The 24,289-nt window shown below is 44.1% G+C and overlaps 1 protein-coding gene across 1 annotated transcript in view; it reads right to left on the bottom strand.

The window, feature by feature from the left end:
- Positions 1–8,312: 8,312 nt before the first annotated feature.
- The window catches only part of CEP63 (centrosomal protein 63), a 28,631-nt gene continuing 12,654 nt past the window's right edge, over positions 8,313–24,289 (bottom strand). The window contains exons 6-14 of the mRNA XM_019543050.1: positions 22,463–22,576; positions 19,338–19,571; positions 18,900–19,045; positions 17,921–18,055; positions 17,136–17,250; positions 15,522–15,746; positions 14,239–14,444; positions 13,299–13,590; positions 8,313–9,145 (exon numbers count right to left, since the gene is read on the bottom strand). Coding sequence (XP_019398595.1) covers positions 8,987–9,145; positions 13,299–13,590; positions 14,239–14,444; positions 15,522–15,746; positions 17,136–17,250; positions 17,921–18,055; positions 18,900–19,045; positions 19,338–19,571; positions 22,463–22,576 — 1,626 coding nt within the window. The 3' untranslated portion in view covers positions 8,313–8,986. The remainder of the gene's footprint in view (positions 9,146–13,298; positions 13,591–14,238; positions 14,445–15,521; positions 15,747–17,135; positions 17,251–17,920; positions 18,056–18,899; positions 19,046–19,337; positions 19,572–22,462; positions 22,577–24,289) is intronic.

Here is a 24,289-nt window from a genome sequence, read left to right as displayed (position 1 = left end):
AACTTGAGTCCATTGCTCCTTGTTCTACTACCAGCTGCCACCTCTGAGAACAGTCCAGCTCCATCCTCTTGGAACCCCCCTTCAGGGAGCTGAAGGCTGCTATTAAACCCCCCCCATAGTCTTCTCTTCTCTAAACTAAATAAGCCCAGTTCCCTCAGCCTCTCCTTAGAAGCCACGTACCCCAGCCCACTCACTATTTTTGTTGCTGTCTGCTGAACTCTCTCCAATTTGTCTACATCCTGTCTATAGTAAGCGCCCCAAAACTGGGCACAGGACTCCAGATCTGGCCTCGCCACTGCCAAATAGAGGGGAAGAATCACTTCCTTCAATCTGGTGGCAACGCTCCTACAAATGCAGCGTAGTATGCCATTTGCCTTCTTGGCAACAAGGACATACTGTTGGCTCATCTTCAGCTTCTTGTCTACTGTAACCCCCAAATCCTTTTCTGCCGAGCTGCTGCCCAGCCAGTCAGACCCCAGCCTGTATCGGTGAATGGGATTTTTCTGTCTGAAGTGCAGGTCTTTGCATTTGTCCTTACTGAACCTCATAGGATTTCTTTTGGTCCAGTCCTCCAATTTGTCGAGGTCCCTCATAATCCTAGCCCTACCCTCCAGTGTATCTACTACTCCCCACAGCTTGGTGTCATCTGTAAACTTGTTGAAGGTGCACTATATCCCATCTTCCAGATCTCTGAAGATATTGAACAGGACAGGCCCCAGGACTGGCCTTTGGGGCACTCCACTTGATACCAAAACCTGCACCAGGAAGCTGTCCTCAACACTCTCCAAAATCTTTCTGGATTGCCCGTGCATTGTTGTACTGCCCTCCCAGCAGATATCAGGGTGACTGAAGCCTCCCGTGAGAGCCAGGACCCATGATCAGGAAACTTCTCCGAGGTGCCTGAGGAAAGCCTCACCCACCTCATCCTCTTCGTCTGGTGGTCTATAGCAGACCCCCACCATGACATCAGTCCTGTTGCTCTCCCCACTGACCCTAACCCAGAGACTTTCAACAGGCCTGTCTCCAGTTACATATCGGAGCTCTGAGCAATACCTCTTGCTTTGGACTACAAGCTTTCAGCCTAAAATGACCAAGGTATTTGATATAGGGATGTAAATAATGTTTTATAAGTGATTCGTTTAACCTCCTCTAATTATATTTGTTAAACAGTTAACTGACAGTACACATCTAGTTTAGCAGCCTTTGGGCAGAAATGACCTAGGGCTTGGCCCTGACCCTTCCTATCTCCCCATGCTTCCCCTCACCTCGGGGCTGTGCTCACTGTGTGAAGGGCCCACGGCGACCCCTCAGACCCAGTGCCACCCACTTCAGTTGCTGTGGCACCTTCTTGGGCCTTCACATGCTCAGCCCCGCCTCAGGACTGGCCAGGCTCTGCATAAGTCCGGCACCACAGGCAGGAGTGGGAAGGATGCATCATGCCTAGCAGAGGCCACCCTGTTGGGACCAGACTCCCCCTTCCCCTGGGGTGAGCTGGGGAGGAGTAAACTTCCAGGTCCAGGCAGTGACAGCACAAGCATGGCACAAGGCACAGGGAGCCCATTGCCCTGCCTAGGCCCCTCCATTGCAGTTCGGGGTGGGGCCGCACAGACCCACCGCAGAGCAGGGAGTCTCACTGTTGTTGCAGGAAGGCAGTGCCCAACCCCTTTTGGGGGGCTCAGCATCTCCCCTTCTCCTCGTGATGGTGGGATCCAGGCACAGGAGAGCTCCACAGCACTGCCTGCAGCCTATGGGGGTGAAGGGAAGCCATGGTGCCACAGCTAGACAGCACCTAGTTCTCAACACCCCTGTTCATGCAGCCTCCCACACAGTGCCAGGCCCTGACCATTAAAGCGGTAAGCGGTAAATGTCATTTAACCATTTACATCCCTAATTTGATACAGCTGATTTTACACAATATGATCCTAGAAGATATTTCAATTGAAGCCCAGGCATATGGAGCCCACTGGGTGCAACTGGTGCCCTTCTGACTGACCTTTAGTTACTAGGAATTTCTGTCTCTCATAAAATTGAAAATTCCTGCATGTAACCTAATCGCAGACACCTGCTCCATGCAGGTTCTTGTGCCACACCCACTCCTGCAGCATGCATCTCCAACAAGGCCAGACATGGGACTATTGGTGACAATCACCTACCATGACTGGTGGTCTTGGTACAGACCAACTGCTTTCTTCTCATGCCAAGAGACTACTCCCATTCAGGATGTGGCAGCCCTATACCACACCCAATATACACCCAGATACAGGCCAGTCCCAGAAAATTGGGCTTGCCCTCAAAGGCCAGTCAGGACCCGTCATAGTTTTTATAGTTGGTAGGGTCAGAAGGGACCTGAGCAAATCATCAAGTCCCCCCTGCCATGGCAGGAAAGAGTACTGGGGTCAAACAACCCCGGCTAGGTGATTATCTACCCTCCTTTTGAAGACCCCCAGGATAGGCGTGAGCACCACTTCCCTTGGAAGCTTCCTTCTTCCCACCACTTCCCTCCCAAGGAGCTAGAGGGAAATATGGCTCCATCTCTTTTGCCTTAGGGATTTCTTGTCAGAGGAATTTGAATGGGGGAATAGGACACATCAGGTAAAGTGAATAGAGGAATAGGACACATCATATCATAGAGGAACAGTTAAAGGACAATTGCACAGCATTTCCCTCTGTGCAGCACAATACCACAATACCCCTGCCATCAAGTTTGTACGCCAATGTAAATCATACTGGAATCAGGAACAGACAGAACAACAGGTATGCCACAGGTAGCAATTCATACAGTAGCTCGCTATTACTGCAATCTCATCACCAGGGATCCTGGTTTTCTCTGATTTAAAAAAAAAAAATGCCAATTTTTAAATTAAAAAAAGTAACCCAAAATCCGCATTTGTCAGTGATTAAAATGAAATACCATTAATATATACAGCTACATCTATATATTAGTAGTGTTTTATTTTAATTACAAAAAATATGTGCTTTTTTAATCCAAAAAATTGGCTTTTTTTTTTTTTTAAATCAGAGAAAACCAGGACCCCGGCTGATCACTAGGTGGCAGTATAGCTTGCTTGCCTTTTGCAAATGGTTTCAATGGGTGAAAGTCAATAAAAGGCAGCTACACCAACATAACTTGCACTGGTGGAGTTCTACCCCCAAGTCTTTCAGAGGTAAATCTTCACTGTGTTGGAATAAAGTTACTCCTGATTTGTATCACTTGTTTACTACTTCCTTTGCACCATGCTAAACATTCATCTGTGCAGGCCCTCAGGGACTCATTTTCCCTTCCTGCTGTTATTATACACAAAAGAAACAGTTTGCATACATATACTTAGCCCCTTGGGTTAGAAGGTGACCAAAAACAACATCAATGCATGAAGAGCAAACAAATTTCCCACACCTTGTGTGGACCGCATATTAAAGGCAGGCCTAGATGGCAACTACCTCTCTCTTTTGTGGAACTCAGGTGGCTCAAACTAGAATTTGAGGTACTACTGCCTACAAATTGATTTCCATGGGATTTTTTTTTTAATGCAACAGAAGGCAAACATCTGGCTTAGCCTTGCAAGTTCATAGGAAACTCTTTGGTGTTATTAAAAGGATGAGTTCAAAGACAAAAAAACCCTCCAGCTTCGTTAATTATAAAACTGCCAAGACTGAGCGATTATTCCAAGGGGATGTTCAAGATTGCGAAGGCAGAGATGAATGCATGGGAACCCTGCAGCCCCAGATAAAAGGGCCTCAGAAGTCTGTACTCACTGTGTCATCTCCCTCTAGGATAAACAACTCTGCTCCTTCTCACAAAAAAGAGCATACTTTACAGTGTTACAGCCCGCATTATTGATAAGTCAATTCAAGAGATGTCCTCATAGTGTAATCTACAGGCCACTGACCCTCCGTTTCAAACTGTCTATTATCTTCCAGTACAAACAGGCACTGGGCAGCTTTTGTAACTCTATGCCATACAGAGGAGTAATTACACTAAGCTAAGCTTCCAGACCGCCCAGTGTTATTTGCTAATGTCAAAGCTCTCCTCCTCTTTGATATCAGCAAATTATTCCACACACATACAAGTGAAGATCTGTGGCAAATGCTCTCTTTGCCTCCATCTTCCCATTACTCTAGCTAACTGCTTCAATAACAGTCCAAACATAACACAGTGTTTTAGGTACGTAAGAAGGGAGCAGAATAACTTTGTGCCACTTAAGGGGCACAAAAGAGTAGCACTGCTCCTCTGACTTTCCTAAATGAAGAAGGCTAACTAGCCATCATTCTCTTTTGGTTAGAGCAGTCGATTCATTCCAAATCCCATAGATACTGGTTGTACAAACCAGGCCCTCATGCAGCCACACTGACTGCTCATTTCATGGTACAAACTGCTCTATTCATTTTCCTCTCATCCAGTCATCTACATGTAGCCTATAAGAACAGACATGTGAGAATCTTGTTTTGGTCACTAACAGCAGCACGAGTGAGCTGATATTCCCAATTGAGAAACATTTTCTACCATGACTACTTATACCAGGAGAACGGGTGTATTCTGCTGCATCTTCTTGAGGATTTTTCTGGTTTTACATCCAACTCAGCGGAAATCCTGCCGTGGTTTCACCCATAATGTTTGCATTCTCCAGTTCATAAAAAACCTGAGATCCTCTGCTGTGGGGACCCCTTTAAACCTGAATATTTGGGGCTCCATCACATTGTTTCAATAAGGAGGAGAAACAGATCATACAAATCACGTACATTTGTGCATCTACACCTCTTTCTGACAGTACCTAAGTCCTGTTTTCCTGAACATGCTAGGAACAATCACCAGGTGGTTACCTGCAACTTCCAAGCCTGTTGCTTCAGCAAGGCTGGTGCCCCAAGGATCTTTCCCCCTTTGTTCCCTCGCAGGACTATGCTCTTTACTGTTTCTCTGGCTTTCTCCCTCTCTTGTACCTCCCAAGCTTGCCAGATAATTCCTTAGCACTGTGCTTTGCAACCAGCAAACCCATCAATCCAATCAGCTTAGCTTCTGGCCTTGCCATGTGTCTTGGTTCTCCTATGTAAAAGAAACTTACGGTAACTGCTGGCATACCCTTCAGCTTTAATTAGATCTGTGGTGGTGGGTCCCAAGTACGTCTCACTCACCCAAGCCCAAAGATATGCTTCAAACTCAGAAATACATCAGCAAGACTGCTCCAGACTTATCCCTCACTTCCCACTCTTAAGGCCTTTATCTCTGGCTGACCCAAGAGCAGCCACTGAGGGCAGCCACTGAGAGCAGCCTCACCAAGACTGCAGACACAGGTAAGCTGAGCATACTCAAGCTCCCTAGTGCCATGACTGCCAGTGTATTGGGAGACAAGTCCTGTCTATAGTCAAATACATGCTTGATAAGAAATTAAAAAAAAATTCAGCATAACGTTATCAGTTCCCATCAAGTCTTCTCCCCTACTAGATATCAGCCTTTCCTCAGGAGAGCATCTATGTGCATTCTGTCCCAGGAGACACAACCACACTTGGAAATTAAGAGGAGAAGAGTGTGGATTATTTTCCCTTGCTGCAATATTCTTATTCAAGGCCCTATAAAGAACTACAATTGGAAAGGACAGAATTTGTAACCTTGAGCTTGGCTTTTGCCAAGTCTTAAAAGGAAATGACCAAAAAAAGCAAGGAAAGTTTGGGGAGTGTGGGGGGGGTAGAACTCCTGTAGCTACTTATTTAAAAATTAATTCCAAATACACCATTTACAAAAGAAACTTTTCATGGAGCAGAATATCTTCACCCAAATGTTTTTTCTTGTACTTTACAATGGAATAATGTTATCATAAAATGACAGAAATAGTGTACTTAAGAAAAGAAAGGGTGTAGATGTAACAGACAATATTCGCCATTGGGACAAAGGGGTGAGGTGAATCAGTGAGTACATGTTATAAATGTAACTCTGTAGATGGAATTCTCCAAGCCTATTTGCTGAACAGAGCTGCCTATTGCATGTATTAGGAGCTGAAGGGACAAGAAAGGTGATCTGCAAATCCCACCCCCGCTTCAAGTCACAACTTGAAGATTAAGTGCTGGATGCTCCCAAAAGAAGAGAAAAGATAAGTAAACATTACTAACTGGTCAAAGTGCCCTTTTCTACTCTTGGAAGCACTTAGCGCATAACCTTAAGTACACTAACTTATTTCAAATAACTGTAGATCTTTAAATACCCAAGGAAAATAGAAGAGGGTTGTAAAGAGTGTTCAATGTTATACAAAAAGAAGCTGGGGGAGAAAAGAAAAAAAAGAGACAAAAAATGCGGAGTGCTGTCAGATGAGGGAGGTGATGAACTCACAGGACAAACTCCAGTGTTTTATGCACCCCTAGGAGAGAAGAGAAACAACTTAACTCACTTCATTTTCCTGTGCTGCTTTTGTTCAGACAGCTGGTTGCAACATATCACCCCAGAGATATGGATGTGAAGAGTGAATATTTCAGAAGTGCTCACTGCTGGTTAAACTGTTACAGTGGAGGAAACAGCCAGCGCTGAGACAGGCCATGACTGAATATTCTGGAAAATCCCAGTATCAGAGTGTATGTTTTATGAGAGAAGCAGTATCCATGAGCAGGAACATATCTACGCTGCTCATTTACAATACCAGGTGGTACCGCTAGAACACCATAGTGCTCCAACAATAACATGCCTTGCTCTGGAGGTAGCACACTTTCATATGCCCAGCACTGCACTCATCCTACTTAATTCTGCCCCTCAATCAGCAATGTAGCTATGCCACTTCTGGTTTGGAATGTGACACCAGCAGAGCAGTAAACCAGGTTTCATTGCAGTACCACCTGTTAAGTAAGGCAGCTGTAAGACTTGCCCACGTGTCATCATGCGACACCAGTATCCTGGATGACCTTATAAGTTTAATTCCCATGCATCATGGAATCCAAGACAAAAATCAAAAACATAAGGATTTCTCAATGGAACAGCTGAGAGGAACTCGCAAGTCTCCCATGTTTTCAAACTCTATGTTATGAAGAACTGCTCTCAAACTTGCTCATATTTGTTGAGATGGGAGAGGATGAGGCAGCACCAGAAAATAAATGCATTTGTTTTGACAGGCACGACTTACCATCTTTCACTGGACAGTCTGGATCAAACAAAGCTGTCTGCTGTTTTCTGGCACATCTTCATAATGTTTTTGATATTGGGTTATCTGTCCATATCAAGCTGCTCCAGGATGGGATGACACTGATGAAAAGTTGTGAGAAACTAATAATCAGACAGATATAAGGAGTGGCAAATTTAGGACTGGAGAAAACAATTTTATACATTTTAAAGAAACCAGGCAGCAATTCAGAGTCAAACCAAGACAGGTGACAGTGCAGTAGAGTTGATCCATTACCCACAGATGTCATGTTTGTGAAAGAGCGGTGTCCCAAGAAGGAAGCTCAACTATTCCACAAATGGAACATGAGGGTGGATTATGAGGAACAGACAGAGGAGGCCTAAGAAAAAGGCAGCAGCTGAGATAGTTAAATGGAGCCTAAGGGAGTTAGGTACCAAACTCTCATCTACTTTTAACGGGAGCTGGGTACATGACTTCCCCTGACATTTGTGAAAACTCACCCAACATAGAAAATGGGGTTCAATCCATGTTTCAGCTGACAGTATATCTCATTAGCTTTGCTTGCTATCTTATATTTGTATTGTGAGGAGAGTTCTCACCTGTGGGGCAACATTAGGGCTACCCCTAGTCATGTGAGTGACTTGGCCAATGCAGTCCATTTCACAAATCAGAATGGTACAATGAAATAGCTGGCAAGGATTAAGACTCATTCATCATAAACAGAACAAAGATCATAATTGCTCTCCATTCTTTTCCCATAAGTGACAGAATGAACGCGCAAGAAATATTCAGATAAGTCCCTCAGGGTGCCCGTCTCTTCTTACAGCAAAACAAAACCAAACTCCTAAAAATCAGTCCTTCAGCTTCTCAGAACTAATATGGCCATTGTACAAATGAAGAGAACCTGGTTTATATGCTCATTTATCCCTTACATTCAACTGCACCTTCTATTTCAACTTCTCCCTTTCCAAACTGATGAGCACCCCAGTGTGAATTCTACTCTTTGCATGTTTTCTGAGTACTTTAGAGCAGAAGTACTTCATCTTCTGGCCCCATGGGCTGGATGAATGGGATGGGACCAGTCCATAGGTCAGATTCAGCCTGGAGTCAGTCCGTGGTGTCACTCCACAGGTGTAATCCAGTGAGCCAGCTCAACCCTGTGTGCCAGATATGGCTACAAAGTGACTCTGCATCCCAGAATGGCTTCCACGCATCAGATCTGGCCACAGATGGATTCTCTCTCACACATCGGATCCAACTACAGAGCAATCCCAAGTGCTGGCACAATGTAGCACACAGGACTGTCATCTAGCCTGTGGAGTTCCTCACAGGTCCAGACTGCTCTCTGGATCTCACCCAGATGGTCAAATTAACTCCTTGGAGATAACAGGATAGAGATGAATACTTACTGCCTGGATTAAACTTACTTTGTGCCCTTGAGGAAAAATAGGGGACAGAGTATTTCCCATATTACTTTATTTTATTTGAGGTTCTTTTTCCATATATAAAAATAATTTTAAATTAATTTACACAGTTCAGTCCTGTCAGCCATCAAAATCTCTATGATAGTGAATGTGGTCATGCATGCATGCACACACACAAACAGTTATCTCTGCTGCAGAAGCCTGCAGTCACTTGAGACAAGGTCCACTGACACAGCTTTACGGACCAGAGATGCAGTTTCAATAGCACAATACTTTCCTGGTGAGAGAGATTTGCTCCACAGGGAAATATAATTTTCTTAGCTTCCACAACTTGTGATTCAGCCTGGAGAAGGAGGGATGTCTGTCCGTCCAGCTCCAAGGGCTAATAGTTTCATAGGTACCTTCTCTTTCACAGACTAATATCATTTAATTAAACCAGTGTTCAAGTCCACAGACCTTGAAGAAATGTTATTCCTGGTGTGCAAACTGTTTCACTGTCCTTTCACTCTCTTTTTTCAGTTCCTCAATGTGAGCATCTAAGCGATCCAAGATATGTTGAGATCTCAGTTCTTCCTCTTCCAGAAATCTTGCAGCTATTGAGCCAATAGGAGATGCAGGCAGGGGGCACTAAAGAAAGAAATATTAATAAAACTGATGAACAGAAAAATGGAACTCCAGCAAGAGGCTTCTACATGTACAATGTTCTGCCTTAAGACTGTGAGGGAGAAGGCAGTGTATTTAATTAACGTTAATAATGTAACCAAATTTTCACCTCACCATGTTTAGGGGGTCCAGAAAACACAGGCAGGATCATGAAGGTATTGCATAACTGTAGTAGATTATGAATTTTAAAATGTCCAAGTAGTAGAATATGAACTTTAGAAGCTAAACTGGAACATCAATGCAAGAAGAGTTGCATGACTCTTCAAAGTGGTATTAATTTTAATGTTAAATTTTTTTTAATTGGTTGACACAGTGGCTCAAAAGTACTGAAGTAACTTAGGAGCATTAGTCCCACTAAGAAAATTATGGCTTGTTCTTTAGGCACTTTAAAAAACCCATCCCATGCCATGTCCTCCACTGATGAATGCCATACACCAAGGAACCAGGCTGACAACAAGACAGTAAAGGTCTTCTCATCAAAATGTCAAAAATGATAAAGTAGAAGCTGGGCATCCTTTCAAACTGACCTCTGCATTAAAGCCCAATCAGAAGATTAGCAAAAAACAGGATTCCAGCAATGGTTTTCATGTTCATACCAGATATTAACAACAGCATGAAGTACTAGTTATGGAGATAAGTAGCTAGAGGTCCTGACTTTCCAGGTATTTTCATAGCCAATTTCCAACAAAAGTGACAAATCCTTTAACATTTACCAAAAATGAGTAAGGGATCAATTCAGAGCTTTGACACATGTAAACATTTTTCATAAAAGTTCATGTCAGGGGAGATGCAAGTTACAGTTGAGTGGGAAATGACTTTCACATTTCTCTGCTCCATCATTGTACTTTGAGAGTGGGATCCTGACCCTAGCAAAGTCGACCAGAATTTTACTACTGATTTCAGAGAAGCCACAATTTCACCCCTTGTATCAAATTTCACACTTTCTTGGGAGTACAATCAGTGTTGTATAAAACTACAATCTAGTACTAGTACAGTGCTTCCCCGCCCCCAAATGTCTGGCCAGATTCTCCTGTGCATGTTTCAGCATCACAGGTGTTACCTGTTCCTCCCTGCTGTAGTACAACCTTCTGAAACTACAAGCAACAACTTATATATTCCAAGACCAGCAGAAGGGAAGGCACTCCTGAGTTGAAACAGCACTTCTGGATGTCTCTACCTTCTTTTATGTACCATCATCTCAAAACATAAAAGAAGTTATGTTCCTAAATTCCCATTCAGCTGGGGTTAATGCTACTTCTTTTCATCAGCACTTGCTGATAAATTACCACTTATTCTTTCATGTATAAAAAGGAAGCTAGTCCCACCATGCTCTTTGTTTTACAAGATTGCATGCCGCAAAAATGGGGACACTTGGAAGCTACGCTTTAAGTTAAGGACAGGAGAGGACTTTCAGAGAAGAAACTGGAAGGTGAAAACATGAAATTGCTGAGGAGCCGCTGTCCTTTAGGGAAAAAAAAACCTGGCTTGAAATTCTTGGCTAGAGTAGACAACTGGTTGTTTCCAGTCCAAAGAGTTTCTTGCACTGTAGCAGTAAGATGGAAAATCCTGGGCTTTCACCAAAATGCAGGGCCCAGTCTCATCTATTCTCCTTCTAAAAATCAGCCAAAGCTCTCCCCTCAGCCTTCCCATTTCTGTTCTGCTAGCCATTGATCTCTGAGAAAGTCCCCTTCCCTACTAGTGTTGCCAGCAAGAGATTTAGCAAAACTAGTCTTTTACGAGCTGTTAAAATAGTGACTTAAACGTAGGGGATGAACACCAGCTGTCCCAGTCAATACATAGAAAAAACATTCAAACCAATTTCCTTTCAGAAACCCTGTTTCTTTTCTCCATTCCATACTTTCATCATAGAAAAAAGCTTGCCTTATCTACTAAATATTAAGTCCCAGATCTGAAAAGAGATTTAGGTGGAATTTAGGATTGAAGGCTCAAACTGCAATCCTAAACTATGCCCCCAGGGAACTACTACCTAACCCTGAATGAACATAAACTCTCTAAATGCCTCAGTTTTATGACATTAAAGATCCCAAGCAACTAAAATCCTGTGCGTTCCTAGAAACAGAAGTGCCTCAGCTGTGACAGAGCTGAGCAGCTCTGCTCCTATTTGATGCTTAAGTCCCATCAAAATCCCAAACTAGACAGTCTTCTGCCTTTCTCCCCTGAGGGACTCAATCTCTAACTATTGGGCTCTGCACAAAATGCCACATCCTTTCACAACCTGAATAAAGGAGGACAACTCCTCTGATATATTTTGTATTTTACAGAGTTATTAGATACAATGTGCAAACAACCCTTGATCAGGGACTTTAACCCCCGACTCTCTCATTCCTAACCACCAGGCTAGAAGGCATTGCTCCCTCTGGCTCAAAAATTAAATGTAGTTTGGCAGTTAGGGCAGTCTCCTAGAAGGTGGGAGATGATCCAGGGTAGCTCTGCCTGCAAAGTTTCAGTCCCCTTCAGGCAGAGAAAGGAAATTAACATAATACTCTTGGATGAGTGCTCTAATCACAGAATGGCTGGATAAAAAGATAGACAGCACCAGCAACCTTCTTTAGAAGGAAAGGGTGACCTCTGCTCACTTTCTAGGAGACAGAGATTAGGTATGGAGAAGTTTCTGAGCTGTGAATTATAAGTGGAGGGCAGCATTTCCTGGTAGTGCTGCCTAAGGCAACCAGTTCTCAGACAGGAGCAGGATTTCAGACAGACTCCATCCTTAACTAGCATAGGTAACCCCCTCTCAGTATGCCAGCTTTTACAGAGCCCATTCCAAGCGCCTCATACACCAAAGAGAAAAATCAGGCACCTAACTTCAGGCTCCATATCCCACTAGAAGGCCAGGCACCTAGAAGTTATGTGTGGCAACCCTTCGCAGTGCAATGCCAAAACCCCTTTTTTCCTGGGTGTAAATATCTGATCCAAGTTACACAAAAGTGACACTGAATATTAAAGTGATGAAAGCAGGTTGCAATAGAGTTGGAGTGCCATTGTAGCCAGGATAGCCCAAGAAATGCCAGGGAGGCACGGATTTTGTGTGACATCTTTTATTGGATCAACTGTAGAGTTAGGAGAGCTACTGGACAGGTTTTGGATATTAAGTGCCCATCCTCAGGTCTAAGCTGAGGCACTTGACGGTCAATTTTGAGATGGATACCTGATGCCTAAGAGCTTGGGCAACAGCTCTCCCAACTATGCAGCTGGTCCAATAGAGATCAAAAATCCTTACCTCCAAAGCAGTTGCTCATGTACATTAATGCACAACTCCAATACAAAAGAACAACTGACTGCAGACAGAACCAGCTTATAATAACCTTCTGCGAGAAGCTTTCCATTTCACAGTTGTGAAGAAAGTCTTGTTGCAGAAAGCTGGGGAAAATAATTTAATTTCCCACCACAGTTCTTGTTAGAATTTTCACTATACCAGTACTGATCACTTTCTCTACCCAGGGTATGATTTGCAACTAACACCCTATACAGTATAGCTAGTCCTGGGTATGACCATAAACTACATCCAACTGGAGGGTCTGGTGGCAACACGGCGGGGCTACTCATGGCAGGGTAGCTCCTATAAAGTACCACAATGTTGCAACCTCCAGAGTAAGGAGAGTATAGGACGCCTCAAAACCCTAGCACCCACTGCTTTGTGAGTAACTCCTCGGTTGGAGAAAGGCTAAGCTTGTCGCCCTGATAGAAACACGCTCTCGATGAGATGCTGGGCAAGTTAGCAGCAGTTCTTATCTGTTGCTCATGACAGAAGTTACAGCCATTGAGGCACTGAGGACTCAGTCTGGCCTCTGAATTCTGTTTCAATGGTCTAAAGAGGGATGATAGGTCCAGGGCAGCCTCCACTCCTCAATATGCTTGCCTAGGCATACTCAAAACATCTTGGTGTGATGGTCACACTCTGTAAGAGCAGATTCATCAGGCACCTGACTAGACCTCTTATGTGTACACCATGATCCAGAGGATTGATGCTTGCTTACACATACAGTATAGTGGTGCTTAGGAGGTAGTCTCTGAAAGCTGGTTACATTTGCCCTGTAAAAAAAAAAAGAGAATCTCATCACTGTCATACAGTTACCAACAGTATGCTGTCACTCACCAAAAGCACAGATTCTCTCTGTCGACTTGAGACTGATTCTCTGGATGCTTCGTCAGTAAAATCTGTGTTTACATCTGGCAAAGAATCAGAAGACAGAGATTCCAGGGAGCTCTTCCTGCTAATCGGGGGGGATTGTCCACCTGCTGAAGCAGAAGCAGTCTCAGTTGCAGCTGACAAGTGCTGGGCTTTCAGACCCTGTAGCTCCTCTTTGTGGTGCTGAGAACTCTCGTCAAAGTTGGCCTGCAATTTTCTTGATTCTTCCTTACGTTTATGCTGCGGCTCCTGAGGTCCCCTGGAGAGCAGGTTAGAAACCACAACTGTTTAACAGTTTGGCTCTGTTTTAGCAGCAGAACTTATGCAGGAATTTATGCAGAGGCAACCAATTAGTCTCTGGTTTACTGATAGGCTTGGCAGTTCAAACTGGCTGCTATCACTTGTTTTCACAAGACCTCTAGACATATCCAGTCTCCAGGGAATTCACATTCATTTTATTATTATTCTAGACATTTAAATATTACAGTTCATTGCACAGCCTATTACCAGCAAAGGATGGGTCACAGCTACTTGGACCATAGCTAATTCTTCCACAAAACTAGTACAAATAAATTGAGGAGAATGCGTGTTGGACCCAAAGGGTGCTAACTTTTGCCAGGAACTATATAAAAGCAGCCAAGGTCTATGAGCTGTTCTAGCCACAGAAGCAAAAAAAGGAAGGTCATAAGTCAGAGGCTGTCTAGCTCTACACAATAGCAGAGAATAAAATTATTGTCCCACTTAAGGTACAAGAGTAAATATTACAATTGCCTTTAGGCTCACCAACATGTACTGTGTATTAGAGGTAGAAGTTCTTTAAAAAAACGTGGCACCATTAACTCACCAACTTGTCTTCTACTTTCCTTTCTAATGAAAATGTTCTGTTATGGCCAAAAAGTTCACTCACCCGCACTCCACATCCTTGATCTCAATCCTTTTATTTGACATCTGCTGTACAACTTTCTTATCCTTGTCCTCAGAGTCCTGAGTGGAAAGCTCCAGCTTAGCTCTAGCTTCTGCAAGGTCTCTCTGCAGTTGCTGGTTCTCAGACTCCAATGTATTCAGTGCTTTGGCATAGCTTTCTTGGAGGTGTCTTAAGGGGTTATCTTTTGCCTAACATAGGGAGAGATACTGAAATCAAATTCTTCATGTGTCTGATATGAATGAAAAAGACCCTGGCATCACTTAATGTTGCCTGTTTTTACTACTTACTCTAATGGCTCCCCAGCTACACAAACCAGCGTGCTTGCACTTGTAGGGCTGGATCTACCAGGCACCTTCTAACAGCCCAGTAATTTTAATGGGCTTCTCAGAGGGTACTATTGCTGTCCAAGCAAGTTGATTACCTGCTGCAGCAAAGTAGTTAAATACCAAGTCAGAACAGACAGCTCTGAAGTTCTAGAGTTGAGAACCCAGAGAAGAGACTGTACTCCATCCTACAACAACCGCCCACCCACACAAACGCACCCACCCACACACACACAAGCTGATGCTTGCTCAAAAAAAAATCTAGTTTTGAAATGCCACTTCCAATCTTTTCTCTAAGTTTTTAAAGTACATTAGATAAAATCTCTTGCAGCTTAGCGAGTCTGCCTCAAATAAATAACTTCCAAAGGCAAAAAGAGGGGTTTGTGCACACAGCTCTAAATAATCCACTTTTTATATCTGATTTTCTTTCCCATTTTTTCCTGATTGGGGTAGGAAATTCCCATTTCTAAACTATTTTTTCCCCTGTATGCCTTTTCTTCACCTTTTCTTCCCAAATCTTTCCAAGGCTATGCCAGAACTGCCTGTTCTATTCAGGTTCCTATATTGTAATCATCATGCAAGTAACTGAGCACCTTCCACTCCCACATTAAGTGACTTTGGGTTTGCTTTCTTTTCTCATGCTCTCTTTACAAGGAGGAATTGTGCATGCAGCTCAAAATTTGTTTTGGTAGGGCTTTTGTGGGGGACTGTGAGAGATCTTCCTCCTCGGTAGTCCTCATTTGTTCTGAAACTCTAGCAGTACACACTTTTCAGCGATAGCACCGGCATTCTGCTGTTAAAAATCTGTCAATTAGAGCTAGAAACTACTATAGCCTTGGGACCGTGTGGAAGAGTTTCAGAGTCCACCTAGATAAAAGGGAGGTTCCTAGGAGTCCCCCTTGTCCAATTAAGAAAGTTTTCTGTACCCCCTTCATTCCTCACAGACAGAGACCCTTGTACCAATTTTACCCTGTGCTCCACTGCTTTCCTTTCTGCTCTTTCAATCTCCATCCTCAGCCGCTGCTCCATGTCAGAGGTTGATCCACTGGCCGAGGCAATGACAATGTCACGCTGGTGCAGCTCCTGCGTCAGTTGGGAGATCTCCTTTTTCATCCCTTCTAACTCACTGTTGTGAGTTTGCTCAATGCGAGACAGTTGCTCCTTCAGCTGGAGAGGGATGGAAACAGGCGACATATGGTTTTTAAAGAAAGATGTTTCAGTGAGGAGACTGATGCGCTAGGCCCAGGGGTTGCATGAGGCAGAAGAACTGATTGATACAAAGCTCTTATGTAATCCTCCTAGGCACCTCTGAAAATGCACTTCTACCTTGATTTTTAAGGTTGCTCTTCTTATTTTGGGGTTCCACTTCACAAACTACCAGTCGAGACAAGCAGCAATCTATAAGTATTTACTGTAGAGTGGAAGCCCAACTGTCCCAATGTAGAGAACACTGACAACCCTCAGTTACTCTACAGGAAACTACAAGTACTTAAGCCTTCTGAAAACCATCTTGTAGATCATTATCTAGCGAACACCACATAGAGTACACACCCCAGCATCCATCTCCCTAAGGCGTATTTGGTACTCATCACCATAATATCTGTCTCTCTTAAGTATTTAAAAACCAAAATTAGAACAGTCTCTTTCCTTCCCTCTTACCAGGTGGAACAAAATTAGTTGATTAGATTGCTGCTTAAGTGAATAAGTGCACCTCAGGCAGTGTCTGCCAAGATATTTTAAGTTAGTGATGGAAATCTACTTCAAATAAATGAGATTTCCATCAGGTTCTCACAGGCGTAATATCCAAGATCACTCATTTGTCATGGGAGCAAGGTTCCTAGTCTAATGTAAGTCCCTGTGGATATTCTGTCTCCCATAGAAAAAAGCCTAACCCTAGAGTAAACTTGTTTTCACTCTTCTAGAAGAATGCAGCTGTTGTGGAAACCTCTGGCTGAGAGACCCTTCCCCATCTCAGCAGTATTTCTGGGAACTTAATACTCAACAACCAGGAACTGGGCTTAGCATACAGGACAAGAAGTTCATGGCAGACAGATTACTCAGCCTTCAAGCCAGATATCAAGACCAAACTCAATCATTCCATGTGAGTCTTAGAATACTTTTAAATCCAAGTCTCCAAAAGCAAATAAGTAGAACATTATGCCACTGGGCCACCTAACCATGACCTCTTCCTCTCAGTTCCTTTCACTTTTATGAACCTGCTGTCATGATCAAGGTCAGAATCCATCCTCACCCACAGCCTCTGAGGCAGGAATCAAAATATCTCCAGTCTAGATACATACCACACCATATACAGATAAGCCCACAAGGGGTTTAAACTCATGAAGTCTCATACAAATGTTTGGAAAATTACAAAAGGTCTCCCAAATTTGTTTTCCCCAAGTTCTCTCCTTCCCCTACATTCAGGGCTACCATTACCCCACAAAGCTCTGTGCCTTCAATCCTTTCTTCACCTTGCTTACAGAAGACACACCACCACAGCTGCTCAGAGGTGTTGTGAATACTGTAGGAAATTCTCTGAGACTGAAGGGCCCTTACCTTTTTCATCTCAGCCTTTGACTGACAGTGCTGTTCTTCCATCTGCCGCAGCTCTTTGAGCCTCTTTGTCAACTCTTCACTCAGTTGTATACATCTTTCATTTGCAGATCCTAGGCTGGGTGCCAGAGACATAAAAACACAAATTAAAATGTCCCCTAGAAACCACAGAGAACATGGTCGGGAGAACCAGTGTTCATGCTTACACTTCTATCCTATTTCCCACAAGCGTGTAATAACAAAAGGACTGGATTCACTGACCCACAAGGTCTGTTCCAGTCATATATTTCTGCACACCAAAACAATTTTGATAGACAAAAACCACCAGAAAATTTATCTGGGCAGATATAGCCACTTCTCTTTTGCTCACCTAAGCTTAGGTAAGCTTCCTGATAAGCTTAGGATTATCCCTACATAACCACCAGTGGAAATGTCCTGTTATAGCTTTTATCTAGAGCAAGAAGAATGAGATGTGGCTCCCAGAAGACAGCTGGCTGTAGACTGCAACACAAAGACTTTGCTGATAATTATAAAGGAAAGAAAAAATGTGAAGCAGGCTAAAGAAGTAAACATACCCAAAAGGTTTATTTTACAACAAACACCAACAAAACAGTTCCTCCAACTACCACCAGCAGCATACTTGAGTAAGATTTCAGTTTGATTTCTAAAGGCTGTTTCCAAATAATGCAGGGCCTAGAAAATTCTACTAGCAATTGAGACAATTGGTGAATATGGCATTTCATGTGCCATGACTCAAGTTCCTCTGAAAATCTGTAACCACTGCCTACCAGCTCTCAAGGCGAGCCATCTCTGACTGCAGGTGCTCTTCATTCTTGTGTGCAAGGTCCAACTGCAGCAGAACACGTTCCAGTTCTGCTCCCTGAGGAGACAGCCGCTTCCCATGCAAGCAGTCTTCCAGGGACCTATTCAGAAACACATGCCTTAGCCTTCTTAACACAGAAATTAACTTCATCATCAGGCCTGCTAACACAGGGAACGCTGTATTTTCTCTTCTTTTACATGCCTAGCTCCATGAAAATCCACCAAAACGACTGCTATGATGCAACATCTCTGGAAGTTCCAGATGTCACAAGTTTACCAGTCTGGTGATAAGCTCATGTTTGAAATCAATCACATGGAGACACAATCACTAAAATACAATGAAAGATTGCATGGCTGCTGGCTACATTACCAGGACACACTGCTACAGGAAGAACACAGCTGTTATGCAACCTCTGTGTGTCTGCCTATGCCTTCACCATTATCAGAAGCTTATTTCTGGCACCCGCCTCTCGCCATAGCACAAGTGGGAAGCTGATGGGACTTTTGCCACAATTATTACCTCACTGAGACCCTGATCCTGTACCATTAAAGTATACAGAAACTTTGCTATTGATGTCAATGAGCTACAGGACTGAACCCTGAGAGGACTCCACTGTTCATCTGAAGTGCTTATAAAGAAAAAAATCAAACACAATGCACTGCCTCAGGAAACCTATCAGACTGAAAAGTCTGACATTTTCTGTATTCTATATTGTTTGGAAGCTGGTTGCTTTTAAGAGAAACATAATTCAACACACACAATCAATGAAAAACACAGAACTTGTGCCATTACTTTATATTTAACAGCATGTCCTGTCATACAAAGCAATCACTAAGGATTCAACATTGAGGTGTATGCAAAGGGCACCCTGATTGTCCCAGTGAACAAATCTAGATCCCTATTCAGCAATGAAGTGGCTGGCTAGGCACAGATGCCAAGAATACCTGACAAGTTGCTCCTTGGTGTGCAAAGTCTCAGTCACCCTGGCCAGTTCCTTCTGTAACTGCTCCTCATGCATTTTGGAGCTGCTAATGAAGTCTTCCTGGGACTGCAGGGTGGCTCTTAGCTCCATCTTCTCCTCTTTTAATACCTGCAAAGAGAGAGATGGGTTGGGCAGAATCATCTTGTTATGACTAGTCTGGAAATGAATCATGTTTTTGGTGTATAAAGAAGCCATCAGAGACAGGTGGCTAGAGGGCCACGAGGGTATAAAGATGACCTTGACTTTCACCTGGAAACTCACAAAGTCCTTAGCAAAGACAGGAGTACTTCTAAAGTGATAATTTTAAGGTCTAGACACTGAATTATCCACTAGTTCCCTTGCTGGACAACCCTTTTTGTTACTTCTCATGAACCCGCCTTCCTTACACTTCTCCACTGACCTCCAGCATTTTCTTGGAGCGTCTCAGCTCCTCCTCGACTCTTTGCTCCTCCTCCAGAATCTTCTGATTGGTTTCAGTCAGATCATCCACTCTCATGTTAAGCCTCTCCACCTCCAGCTCATTGGCACAGATGGTGTCATTGGCCCTCTGCAGCTGGCTGGTTAAATGCTGGATTTCTGACTGGTTGGCCAACTCCACAGATTCCAGCAGCTGCTTCCGGTTGCTGAGCTGAGTCTGCTAACAGTGATTGTTGTTGTGTTAAAACTCTTCATAATGCATGAAGAGAGCGGAATCCAAATCTGGATTCAAAGCTTCTCGAAGACTCTGCCCTGAGATTTCTCAGTACAGCAAACAATCTCCTTGAGAAGCAGCAGCACTGCCTTTCAGGGAACAACACAAGGCAGTGATATAAGCCTACAATGCAGAAGGGGTATTTGGAAGCAGAAAGAAGAAAGGCATTTGGGAGATCCTTGAGATTTGAAAAGGGGTCTGGGAAAAAGACAATCTTTAAAGCAGATCAGACATTCTCAGACAAGCTGAACAGATATCAGAGCAGCCCATTCCCCTGTCCATCAGCCCAAGGGTTAAACCTAGTCAGATGACAAAGTGGAAGTCGGCTGGCAAATTCCATAAACTAGCTAGGATGACCAGTCAACCTGTTAATCCCATACGGGGACATAGAGCTACTCCTGACACAGACTGAGAAGGAATCAAATAGGAACTGGAATGACAGCACAAGCCAGTCATGCTCTGCTTCCTGCAGTAACAATCTGGTACTAGAAAGCTTGCAAGAAAAACTCACTTTCTTGAAGGTTTTATTGTTTTAAAGGGAGAGAAATGAAAAGGAAGAGAGAAATCATAATAAATATATGACTTGTAAAGAACACATTCCCATTTATTTACAGGTACTACACACTATGTTATAGCCTCTCTCCACCATCTATTGGAGAACTGATGTAATTTAATAAACTAGCCCTGACATGCATCTGAGAACCTTTACTTTCTAAAAATCTTTTTTTCTTTTAAGTTTTGATGTCATCACTTGCCATGGTTTACTGTCTGGCAGATAGTAGAAGCAAAGAAACCTAGAGGAATAACACATTGTGAAAATTCTACATTTTCATAACCTCAGCAGTCAAAACAGACCAGGGTAAAAAGTACAAGGGCTGCAAAAGCTATCCTGTAGCTGTCCAGGAAACCAACAGGATGTCAGAATGACTGAATGAATGGTTGGTTTCAGCAGTAAGAAACAGCCTAAAAGTGAAATAATATATATTTTTTAAAAGCCCATAGCTACATAGTACTCTGGGTACCATGCAGGAAGCCCCATTTCAATTGTGGGTCTTAAGCTTAGCTGGCTGGCAGTGCCCAAGAGAAGTCCTCGGAAGGCCATGCAGAAGTAATCTCTGTAGCTGTACTGTGAGACACCACGAAATTGAGCTCCTAATTCAGGACTGTGCAACTGGAGGTCTGTGGGCTGCATGAAGCCCTTGAAGGATTAACAAGTGGCCAGCGGGCACCCAGCACAACCAACACTGCCTATCTCCGGCCCCCTCCCCCGTCCCACACCACTGGTTCTGCTATAGCAACTGGGATCTTGGGGCTCACCCCACCTTCTACTTTCTGCCCCTGGGAATTTGTGGGCCAGAGTGCCCATTCTGCACACCCAGCAAGGGAGGGAGTTGGGCTGGCCATGCTATGCACAAGAAAAACAGTAGCAGGGCTGCCCACACTGCAGGTGGGCCTGCGGCCAGGCAAGGAGGTGGTGCTGCACTTGTGGTAGGGAGGAACAGGGCTGCCTGTGCTGCTGGGAGGGGAGGGGGAAGGAGCAGTACCACCCATGACAGGAGGGGGGGAGTAGGCCTGCCTGTGCCATGCATGTGGTAGGGAGGCAAGTAAAAAGGGAATGTGCTAGACTGCCCACATGACACAGGAGGGCCTGGCATGGGGGGAAGAGGGGTGGATGGGTGCCACCAACAGTGAACAGCCCTCAGTCTGCAGCCTGCCTCGTGGATCACAGCCCTGGGACATGCACATGGTGTATGGCATCCAGCTGCCCAGAAGTTGGACAGCCATGCCCTAATTCAGGGACAAGAAGGGGAAAACTGTTAGTTGAGAGCCTGCAGTTCTCAGCTAGTCCCACTTTTCAGAAAAGTCACTGAACAGGCAGAGTGAGAGAGCGAATGTGTAAGACAAACATCTTCTATTACTTTTAATGGCAGATGTGCCTCTAAGCCCCTGAAACTGCTGCAAAAATCCCACCATGACTTCCTGTGTTGTATACTGTGTTTAAAGAGTCCATCTCCAATCTAATACACCACCCAACGTGTCAAGGACATGTGCCTGGTCAGGAGACTGAACTATCAAGGGCAAAAAAACAGTAACAGTGAGACCTTCTGCTGAAAGGCTCAGTTTGCGTCTGAAGATCTGCTACAGTCAGCCCCTCACGAAGCTCCCAGTGTCAGCTTCAAACCTGTCACTGAAAACTTCTTCCTTGCAGGAGCTTCCACTCAACAGCAATTCAGGAGCCCATTAAAGTACAAAAGCTCACAGCAAGTGCTTCTTATCAGTCTCTGCTGTGATTGTGTCAGTGTGACTTCTCAGCTGGGCTCTGGGTCAGCTCACCTAACCCCGCTACAGCACCACGAACACAGTGAACAGAGTGACTTTCCAGGAACCACTCCATTCTACTCTTGCCGTAAGAGCTTCAAACAAGGCTAGAAACTGCCGTTACATTGGTACCTCATGGAAGTGCCTTTTGTCTGAGAAAGCTATTTTCCAGTAGCAGGTTCTGAACAGGGCCTGCATAGCTGCATAGTTGGCTACAGCCAGGTAAGTAGCTTTGAACAAAGTAATATGTCACAGCATTTATTTTAAACCACAGCCTGTAACCTGCTAATCTTTACAAGTGTGCAGAAGCCATGGGGAAGGCTTACTTAACTTCCACATACAGACTTCAGATCTTTTGCTGCTGTAAATACATATATACCATACACCAAGTTAATGCATTAGACTCAAAAGTCATTTCAATGTTAACCTAAACTGGTTTCAAACTCAAGGGAATTCCTTGGCCTTTGGTCTCCCCCCATCACTGCAAACTAAAAACTTTGATATATTAACTGTACCTGAATGAGCTCGGATTGCTCAGCCAAAGCCTTCCTCTGTGCCTCTAGTGATGCAACCTGCTGTTGGTAAAGCAAACGCTGTTTCTCCCAATCTAGCGACTTCTGACGGAACTCCTGCAAGGACAACAGGGAGAGCACCACCCACACGGCTGACAGGCTCATGCCCCCAACTCTCACTCAGGACTACTCTTTTTTGCCCCACCATTGATTCAAGTACCTTCCCTCACAGAGGGAAACTCTGAGCCAGTCACCTGATGATGCACCAACTCAGCAGTACACAACCTCTTAAGCTGTGACTCTCCCTCCTGAGTTAAAAGCTTAATGTAAATTATCACTATTTGAAATGTTAAGTGCTTACAGATTCATGGCCAACTTTATAGATTTGCTGTCAGGGAATTAGCAATTCCACTTTCCTTTAACTTTCAAAAAAAGGCTGTTACTGAAATCATTATGGGTGCATCTACAACAGTGCAGCTCAAATTATTGGCCCTGCAGGACAGATCAGTGGGGCAGGGCTAGGTCACAGGCCAAATACAGTCCTGCACACTGGGGTTGGGCTGTGCATTGCCTATGCCTGCCAGGATCAGTCCCACATGCCAGAATTGCGGCCTGTGCCAACCTGTGGGGCCAATATAGCACGCAGGATCACACTATCTGGCCCATGATGCTTTCCATGGGTCCACAAATTTGATAGCAGGAAAGTGATACCAACAATCTTGTGCCAAATTTCTGCAAGTAGGGGAGTGCTAGGGGCTGAATCTGGCCTGTGGACCATGGGTTGAGTACACCAGGTCCCCAGTGCTCTCAAAGCAGTGCCACTCTGAAACGGACCTGCCCACCCACAGCTGCTGGCCACAGAGAAGAAATCAGAGTGGCTTCACCCCTGTGTTTCTATGTCTGGTGCATAAAAACAGGAGTGAATGGACAGGGTATGTGCCAAACCAGCCCCCACAGAGTGCCAGGGATATGTTGTAGGTGTACTTGTAGAGTGGCATATATGTAGAGTGACATATACAAATGTGCAGGATTCTAACAATACTTGACCCAGCAGTCAGCTGCCTCAGAGGTGTTTTGGATAGGTTTGTTCCAAAGGTCTGAGTGGTGCTGTTGTAAAGGACAGTGTGTGATTGAGTTAAGCATGCTAGCAAAATTAATGACAAGATGGATTTTAAAGTAGTTTAATACCATGTAGAGAGTTTGACCAAAACCCCTTAAAGGTGAAAATCCCATTATACTTGGGCTCTGTCTACAATGTAAGAAGTCTGCTGCCATTCTAACTAGTCACGCTGCTATAGCAGCTGGGCACCCTGGTGTGGACTCAACTCTGCCAGCAGCAGGAATTTTTCTGCCACCAGGGTTAAATCAGCTTCCCTGAATGACAGAAGCTCTGCTGGCAAAAGCTATCTTCTACTGCCTGTGCTGTATCCATAGCAGGGAGCTTGCTGGCAAAGCTACCTTAGCTGTGGGGTGTGATATTTTCATACCCGCTGGTCAATACCACCCTGCTGAAAGAACTTCATAATGTAGACAAGCTCTTGAATGTGTGACAGCCACTTACTATCTTGCCCTTAAAACATCCCTGCCTTTAAATTAGACCCAAATAAAAATAGAAGCTTTGCATATTTTTGCATTATGATAGCACTTCAAGGCCCCAGAGATCAGGCAACAAATCATATTTTTAAGATATATAGTTTCCAACAGTTCTCTCCTGCTCCCCTTTGACAGCTTACTCCATCTCTTTTATAAAATCTTGAGGGCACATGGCTCACTGAGTCATATCCTGATCAATGCACAGAAGACAACTGACAGGAACAGTACAAAAAAGGT

This window comes from Crocodylus porosus, unplaced genomic scaffold (assembly GCF_001723895.1).
Source record: "Crocodylus porosus isolate Cpor-Errol unplaced genomic scaffold, CroPor_comp1, whole genome shotgun sequence".
Lineage (NCBI taxonomy): Eukaryota > Metazoa > Chordata > Crocodylia > Crocodylidae > Crocodylus > Crocodylus porosus.
Note: the sequence above shows the minus strand (reverse complement) of the source record. Positions and strands in the feature narration are given on the sequence as shown.